Raw genomic sequence first — 9,368 nt, 5'->3', positions numbered from 1 at the left:
CTGCTATGGCAAGCATCTTCCAGTCCCTGCCTGGACAGCTATCCTGAGATGGCAGAGCTGCAGAAGCTTCATGGCTTTTTTCCTTCCAACTTTGTGGAGCTCAGAAATTGAAAGGAAGGGAAAATATATAATTAATTATATATACAAAGTTATATGCATTCTACTATCTACTAAATATATATACTAATACCTCACTATATGGGAGATTCTTGAGTTATGTTTCATTTCAAAGAATGAGTTACTTCACATTTGTGTGTTACTTTAATTGATGGACCATATATAATAGGGTGAATAATGTGATTAATTTCATTCCTTTTTAGGGAAAAGGAAATGGAGAGTTTTGCCAGTGTTATTATGGCCAACAGAAGCAGTATAGGATTACTAAACTATCACCAGCAATGGGGTACACCTTTAGGCTAGCGGCCAAAAATGACATGGGAATGAGGTAAATACTGCTATTATATACACAAATATGAAATGCATATGCGTGCATGTGTGTGCTTGTTTAGGAAAAACATATGATGGCATTTAAAGAAGCAAGTCTTTTGTCCAACTGGAATGAAGTGGAATATAGAGTAATTCAGTTGGAAGGGACCTACAGTGATCATCTAGTCCAACTGCATAGTTAATTCACATTAAGTGCTTGGATTATTCAGTTCAGAGATTACCTGTGTGCTGTGAGCCACTTGACCTTGCTTAAGCAGGGAAGGTTGGACAAGAACTGCAGAGATCCCTCTCTTCCAACCTCAGCTATTCTGTGATTCCCAGCATAATGTATTTTGTCCAGGCATGGTATGGCTACATACTACAACCACTACGTTTGTGCATACTTCCAATGTAAATGCTACAAATCTCAGCCCCTCTTAGAAGCAGATAGTACTGCTCCTTCTGCCAGACTTAGCCTCATTTCCTGAACAGCCTCCTCAGACATTTGTACATGATGCCCCCAGAACGGGGAGCACAAGCATGGCACAGGCAGCCCATCTGCTCTTATGTTAAATTAGTTCACGCTGTGCGGGTTTTTAGTTTCAGTCTTTGTAGACCTACACTGACCACTGAATTTGCTACCTTGGATGTGTTTTCTACTGCCTGTACTTGTAATAGAATTTTTGTCTAAGCACTACATTGTAGAGACTCAACATTCAGTGCAATTGTGGCTTTTGTGTCTGATGTTATAAGCGCTTCTACTAAATTATTGTGATCATGCTAGAAGATAAGCAGCTTGGCCAAAGGGCCAGAATTGGATGGTTTAAATGCTGCAGTGCTTGTGCTGCTGCTGTGCTGATCAGAGGGTACCTCCTACCATGCTCTCTGCTGCTTTTGGTTCCAGGGAGGTTTGACATGGTGCTAGATCTAAGGTAGTTCCTGAAGCTGGTGTGGCAATTTTCCAGGGCTTATCAGCCCTCCTTAAATTCAGAGTTTTAGTGATGACAATATGAAGAGGTGTCAGTAACTCTTCTGGCGCAGGAAGGAAGTCTGGCAAAACCCCCACTTCCCCCTCTAGATGTATCTGTATTGTGCTCTTTGCCAAGTCCCATTACTCAGATATGTCCCTTTATCTCAGGTGTCTGTTAGTCTCCTGTTACCCTGGGAAATGGACAGAATATGACATTACCATATCACTGAATTATTTTGTAGTTCTAGAGCTTATTATGAATGCTTAGGATATGTGGTTTTTACTTTTAATTGCTACTTTTCAGAAGTTACAGAGCACCAAACTTTCTTTCTTTTGAATTTTTTAATGACTGACATCTGACTTCAGTAGAGAATATAAGTAAGAACTTGAAAAAAACCACCAAACCAAATTACTGGTTTCTCAAGTTCTGCTTGCACTACTGGGTGTTCTTGGGAATGCTTCAGGCAAAGTGAATAAACCTGGCTAATAGTCACACTGCCAGGGCTCATCATCTCTAAAGCAGATTGACAGTGTCCACACCACCTAGTAACACTTGGACCTTGAAGTCCTATGTGGCATTAAAAAAGGGCTTCTCTAGCTGTCAGCTTAAAATTGCTATTTTGCATTTGTTTTTTTTTAATTCAGTGTTTTAAATATTAGGAGCAGTGTGCTGCAGCTCACCAGACTGGTATTTTCATAGCATGAAATAGAGGATGTGTCTGTTGTGTGTCCTTCAGCTGGCATAAGGAGGTGCTTGAAGGAACAATGTCTGCTTGGACAATGTTGAAGGAGAAAAGAACAAAAGAACAGTGTGCCAGACCTGGGGTTGTAATTCATGCTGGGCAGAAGAAATCTGCAGGCAATGAGGAATGTGAAAACTACAGCTGGCTCAGGAGATCTGAGGCATGTGTTGGGAGGCTTTGGAGAGTACTTGGGGAATGTGTTGCATATAGTGCCTGTTCCTATGTCTTTCCTTAGGCACCTGCTTTGGGCCACTGTCAGAGGACACTACAATGGGCTAGAATTACTTTTGGTGTGCTCCAACACAGTCTTTATTATGTGACTCCTTCTGGATGATGTTTTCTGGAATTAATTATTCTCTGAGTCGCTCCTGGACCTTATCTGGATGAGATTTAGTTGGAACTGTTCAAAAAAATAAAGACAGGGAGTGAGCTGGCAGTTAAGCAGGGTCCAGTGCTTAGGCTGTCTTCCTGTTCCCCTTTTACATCTGAGTGTAAATATACCTTCTGGGAGTACCTTTACATATTACAGATGCCTGCAGTGTGAGCTGGTAGAAGACATTGATCAGTTAAGTACCCTTCTTAAACTAATCATGCTGAATAGATTTGTAAATCAATATTTCATAGCCTGGTAAAGATGCACTTTATCGTCTTTATGGTATTATTTAATTAAGAAGTCTCTTGAAATAATATTTATTAGGGTAGCATGCCTGATTATTCCTTATGAAGAATGTTGAGAACATTTAGGCATCTGGAAACAGAATTTTGTCTAAATGATTTTACCAACAAGAACAGATATTTTATCTTTTAGTTACTTATATTTTTAAATTTAATTCTAACCACACACAAAACAGTGGCTAAAGAAAACTGAAAAAATAAAATCTATTTAGAAGATAGATAACATTATTGTACTTCTAAGTCAATTGTTTAAGAGTCATTCAATTGTGAGTATCACTGTAACACTTTTACTTGGTTTTAGTGTGGTTTGGAGTGGTTCAATCAAGTAATGAGATTAATGAGGAGTTTTTACTTTATCTGCTTGTTAGGTGACTCCTTCAATAATTTGTTGTGAACAGAGAGATAGGCTTGGTGTTTGTCTAGCCTCCCTTCATGTTTTCTCTAGCCTACCTGAATAGTGCTGAGATTTTTTTTAGTAGATACATTGTATGTATCGCGTCATATTCATTTCAGAGATTTTCTTGCTTGTGACTTTTTGCAATAAAAAAATTATTATTGCCCCCAAATTGAAGAAGTTTTCTCTTGTTTTGCACTGTTTCACTTCCTGCTTCACAATCTATTTCACAGTCTGTGTGTTCACACAGACTGTCTGTCTGCTTTGGGTGCTACTGATACCCTTGATAAGGTGTTTTCTGAAAGATTTTTTTATTTCTTTTTTTTAATGTCAAAAAAGAGTTCAGAGCAGACCAGAATTTACAACTTGTGTGTTATTATAATGTAGATTGGGTAGGAGAGTAGGTGAAGTTGAGGTGTCTTTATATAGAGATTTTTCAGGAAAGTCAGATTCTGACACACAAGGTATTTAACTGATACTGTTGTTTAAGCCCTACAGAGAATTTTGTTTTCAGGACTTTCTGGTACTCACCTAGGTAGTGCCTAGCTTTTAGATTAAAATTACATCTTTGACATTAGTTTCATACAGTTAAAAAAAGTAAACTAGCTCTTAAGCCTATAAGTATTTCTTCAGATCTGATGGAGAAGCAGCAAATCTCTAAATAAATGCCAAGCTGAGAACAGGTGGATGTTTTTTAGAGTCTAGCTAGATACACAGCTAGTGCAAGCATAGTACCCATTTAGTGACTTCTGCTTTCCTCTTTTTTGCAATAGATCTTTTCATGTGACTTATTTGTATTTTCACTTCAAGGTGTATCTGTCATCAGATAAGGTTAACAGTTGTATTAGCAGATTTACTGGTGTACACTCTATTTTGTTTTGCAATAAAAATTTCATATTGGCAACTCTTAAAGTAACTTAATGTTGAATGAGGCTATTATTCTATTATTTTCTGAATTACCAGAGAAACTGGAACTTCACATTATACTTGAAGCACATAATTGCTGCCTGGGAAGCAAAAATTTTTTTTGAGGTCTTCCTGTATATCCTTTTATGTCTTCCTGTTTCCATGTTCAATAGGAAGAACACTGTGGTATTAGTACATTATTATATATAGAGCTCTGTTGTTTTAGAATAAAGACTTAATATGAAAAAGCAAAATGTTTTGGTTAGCAAAATAATGTAATTATATCATACAAAGGAATCTGTCAATTATGAACATGTTAACCTTGTTCAAATGTTTTGTTACTGACAGACTCATGGGCAAGTTAAGTCATCTGCATGTACCAGCTTGCAATTTTCAGTTGGCACACATGTCCAAGAAGCTGTCATAGCTGTGTTTAGTAAGAATTATATTTTTCTATATATTCATTATTGTGTCTAGTTTACATACTGTCTGTTTTAAACAGTGGTTTTAGTGAAGAAGTCCTGTATCATACCTCAGGCACTGCCCCAACCACACCAGCAAGTCCTTTGCTGATTAATGCTGGAGTTACTTGGTTATCCCTACAGTGGACAAAACCCTCAGGAACACCATCAGATGAAGGAATCTCGTATATATTAGAGATGGAGGATGAGAACTCAGTAAGTTTGGAACACTTATTCTCAATAAGAAGAGACTATAATGTGTGTATTTGATACATTATTGTATTAAGTGTAAGAATGATTACTTTTGATAGAATATTCTACAAGGAACTGTATTTTCTGAAATTAAGCTAATGATTTGTCATTGCTGTGACATGTGAATTTGTGTGTGAAAGTTAAGCCTTATAAGTGCTGGATCAAAGTAATTGCATCATGAATTGTAGTCCCTCTAGATGTCTTTTCAGTCTAACCACCTTTGTTTTAAAATGAGTCCTGTTCTACCTTTTGAAAGTGTGAAGTATAATTTCTGTTGACCCTGTGTATGTTTTTCTTTACTGTTCTTTTCTCCTCTTCTGATTGGAGAATGGTTAATTAATTTTCCCCTCTCGAAAAAAAATAAATATTGTATTTACACCATAAAGTTACACTTATTACTTTGTCAGAGGAGCTAACAACTACAGTCTGAAACAATGATTCATTTTTATGAAGTATGTTACATGGTCTGGTCTGCAAATATATTTCAAATAATCCTATTTAATTCTGCAGGGATATGGTTTCAAGCCAAAATATGATGGTGATGATCTTACCTACACGGTGAAGAATTTGAAGCGTAGTACAAAATATAAATTTAGGGTAAGATTTTTGCATATATTTGGAGGGGGGGGAGGGTGGTTTGCACCAAAGTAACTTGAGATTGACTCAGAAATGAGGAGGGCCTTTTTTAAGGAAACCCCAATTTGATGCCAGTTTCTTACTATTTCAGTCTCTTAAAACTATCAACTGAATACCTGCTTCATTAGTCATGTCTGCAGAAGGGTTAAGAACCTCCATCTACAAGGGCATAACATAGTTTCAGGTATCTTGAAGTACCACATCATAAGTCAATGTTCTTAAGAGTTGGGGGTTTTTATTTTGCTTCTGTGTTGCATATACATGGGTAATATTACTTATTGCAGCTATGGAGTTCTTTAATAGACTCTAAACACATCTGAAAGTGTTGGGGTAAGGAGCAACTTTGATCGTAAAACATTTGTCAGTGCTAGCATTGAACTGAGCACAAGTTAGTAAATCACTCATATTACAGTGGTGGTGAGCCCATTCTATAATAAGTCTTGAGGACCGAACTTGTTAGCTCAGAATGAAGTCTTGCTTAATAGTGGCTTAACAATGAGCTTTTGGGTGTGGTTAAAAGCAAAAAAGCAGCATACTTGCTGTGGAAAGGTGGCCAAATAGCCATGGAGGACTACGAGAACCTTGCTAGGACATGGGGAGATGCAGTCAGGAACGCTCAGGATCAGCTAGATCTGAAATTGGCCACAGATATCAAGAACAACATGAAAGGGCTCTACAGATGTGTGAGCAGTAAGCAGAAGCACAGCAAGACATACATAGGCCCATTGCTAAACAGGGCAGGGAGGCAAGTTACTAATAATGCCAGGAAAGGCAGAGGGTCTCAGTACCTTTGCCTCTGTCTTTACCAGCATAGCTGGACCCAAGTTGTTGGAACTCGATCTTTAAGGTCCTTTCCAACCCTAACCATTCTGTGATTCTATGGTTCTATGACCCCAAATCACAGGATCAAGTAGCTATGACAAGGCATGTGTCGACCCACCAGTGGTGGAGGAAGGGCTGGGCTCAACCCGCATCAATCTGTGGGCCAGGACAGAATCCGCTCCAGGATGTTAAGAGAAACGGCTGACATTGTTGCAAGGCCACTATCTATAATATTTGAAAAGCGATGGAGATCAGGGGATATCCCTCACAACTGGAAGAGGGCAAACGTCATGCCCGTCTACAAGAAAGGCCCAAAAGAGGACCCAGGAAACTACAGGCCTATTAATCTTACTAGTTTCCAAGAAAGTAGTGGCACAAGCCCTCCCAGAAACTATTGCATGCCAAATGAAGCAGGTGTTTGGGAAAAGCCAGATTTACTAAAGGCAAATCATGCTTGACTAACCTGATCACCTTCTACAACAAAGTAACACTTTCAGCTGGCCTGGGGAGACCAGTGGATGTTGTTTACCTGGACTTCAGCAAAACATTGGACACTGTTTTCTACAGCCTTCTCCTGGACAAACCAGCAAGATTCAGACTGGATGGGTGGTCTGATAGATGAGTAGAAAACTACCTAACAGGCCACACTCAATAGGGTGGTGATCAATGGTTTTTATTCAGGCCGGCAAAATGTCATAAGTAGGATTCTCTAGGGATCGGTATGGGGCCCCACACTGTTTATCTTCACATATGATCTATGCGATGGGATTGAAAGCACCCTTCCCAAGTGTGCTGGTGACACTAAACTGAGAGATGTGGTGGACATGTCAGAAGGGAAAGTCATCTTACAGAGAGACCTGGATGGGCTAGAAGAGTGGGCTAGCAAGAACAGTATGAATTTTAACAAAAACAAGTGTGAAGTCCTGCATCTGGGTTGGAATAACCAAGAAGCCCAGTACAGGCTAGGATCTGTGTGGCTGGGGACCAGCCTTGCTGAAAGGCACCTGGGGGTCTTGGTGGACAACAAGTTGAACACAAGTTAGCACTGCACCACTGCAGCAACCAAGGCAAATCTGATCCTGAGCTGCATCCGCAGGGGAATTACTGTCAGAGATAAGAGATGTGATCATCTCACTCTACTTAGCGCCTGTCAGGCCAAGTGGAGTACCATCTCCAGTTCTGGTCCCCACAATTCAAAAAAGAGACAGACTGGAGAGGGTCCAAAGGAAGGCCATGAAGATGATCAAAGGGCTGGAGAACCTGCCCTGTTCTCAGGGAACAGGTAAGACTGTGAAAGAGTTAGGTCTTTTCTCCTTGGAGAAGAGGCAGCTTAAGAAAAGCTGACTAGCCATCAGACCCCAGACTGTACTGCTGCTGGGATTATTCCATCCTGGGTGCAAGACTTTACATTTACCTTTGTCAAAACTCACATAGTTCTTGTTGATGCAATCTTCCAGCCTGTCAAAGTCTGTATGGTGGCTCTTTCCAGCGTATCTCTCTCTACTCCTAGTTTGGTGTCATATGCAAACCTGGAGAGAATGCCTTCACTCTTATCATTGAGATAATTTCTAAAGATATTGACTGCTGAGGAAATTGAATCACCACCACCCTTTGAGCCTGGCATTCTACCAGGTTTTTCACACGCATCTTATGGTCCATCTGTCCTGTCTGCATCTTACCAGCTTGTCTGCATGGATGTTGTGGGAGACCATGTCAAACTAAAATCAGGGCAGATGATGTCCACAGCTCTCCCCTCATTTACTGAGCGAGTTGTTTCAACATAGAAGGCACCCAGGTTAGTTGAACATGATTTACCCTTTTAAAATGTAATCACCTTCTTGCCCTTCATGTGCCTGTAAATAACTTCCATGACCACCTTTGCCATAATTTCCCTTGGGACTGAAGAGTTGATATCACCTTTACTGTCTTTAATACAACTTACCCTTGTAACCACTTTTTTATTTCTGAATGTATTTCCTTGAAAGAAGGTACTGTAGTAACATGAGAGCGCTGCTTAACTGATCCTAGTTATTGGGTTTTTTTCAGCAGTTAGTAAAGCATCCATTTTTGCTCTTTACTTAATTACACAAAAATATTTTTACCTCAATGGGAAAGGAACTGGAACTAAAATTTTGAAACTTCCAAGTTCCTTCAGTGAAAGTTTAAAAATGGCCCCTTTGCTCTATGTCTTTTTCATGATCTTTTGTTTCCATACTTTTATAAAGGTTTTTTCTCATGTGTATATTTTGTTATCAATAAATTGTGCAACTCCAATTAAGAGTAGTTCTTAGACCTGTCCAATTGCTGAGCATCTTAGGTGGTTTTAAAAAAACAAGTTTTTAGACCCTTGACATGAAACAAAGTGGCTTGTGCTATATTGAGCACCCACAGATTCCATTAATGTCACTGAGATTTACATGTCTTGCTTACCTTTTGCAGTCAGACAACTCTTAAGTGTCCTAAGTAGAAGCCTAACTTTATGCACCAATGTTTGATATTTGAGGGACAGGGAAGGTTATTTGATTTGTGAAATTTTTTTTTCAGCTTCATGATTAGTAGGGGTTTTTTTTAAGGATTTTTTTTTCCTGACAATTTGCAGGGATTTTTAGTATCAGTATGGTGATTGTCTAACTATGGCACTAATGAAAATGTAAAATGAAGGTATAACATAGCTTTAGTTCTTGTGATAATTTATTATGTAGCTATCTATCTAAGCATATATATATAAATTAATATAAATATTTGAATATTAACAGTGAATAGTATACCACTAGCCAGTGTGTTTGTTCTGTTTATAATATTTTTTTATATATTTACAGGTCATTGCCTATAACTCAGAAGGGAAAAGCAGTCCAAGTGAGACAGTAGAATACATTACTTGTCCAGACAAGCCTGGAGTACCTTCAAAACCTGCAGTGAAAGGAAAAGTACACGCACAGAGTTTTAAAATAACCTGGGGTAAGATTGTTGTCCAGCTCTGTTTAGAGTATGTCATCTGTATTTTAGATATAGAATTGTTTGGATTGAAAGGGACTTTAGAGATCATCTAGTTCCAACCCCTCTCCCATGGGCAGGGACTCCTC

The 9,368-nt window shown here is 38.9% G+C and overlaps 1 protein-coding gene across 1 annotated transcript in view; it reads left to right on the top strand.

Annotated features, from left to right (window-relative positions):
• Nucleotides 1-9,243, top strand: part of LOC104466155 (fibronectin type-III domain-containing protein 3a-like) — a gene marked incomplete at its 3' end in the record, with an annotated part of 26,823 nt that extends 17,580 nt beyond the window's left edge. The window contains exons 8-11 of the mRNA XM_010079491.1: nucleotides 321-445; nucleotides 4,617-4,791; nucleotides 5,338-5,424; nucleotides 9,105-9,243. Of these exons, the coding sequence (XP_010077793.1) occupies nucleotides 321-445; nucleotides 4,617-4,791; nucleotides 5,338-5,424; nucleotides 9,105-9,243 (526 nt within the window). The remainder of the gene's footprint in view (nucleotides 1-320; nucleotides 446-4,616; nucleotides 4,792-5,337; nucleotides 5,425-9,104) is intronic.
• Nucleotides 9,244-9,368: the final 125 nt, after the last annotated feature.

Source organism: Pterocles gutturalis, unplaced genomic scaffold (genome assembly GCF_000699245.1).
Source record: "Pterocles gutturalis isolate BGI_N339 unplaced genomic scaffold, ASM69924v1 scaffold7759, whole genome shotgun sequence".
NCBI classification, from domain to species: Eukaryota; Metazoa; Chordata; class Aves; order Pterocliformes; family Pteroclidae; genus Pterocles; species Pterocles gutturalis.
This window is presented reverse-complemented; position numbering and strand designations above follow the sequence as displayed.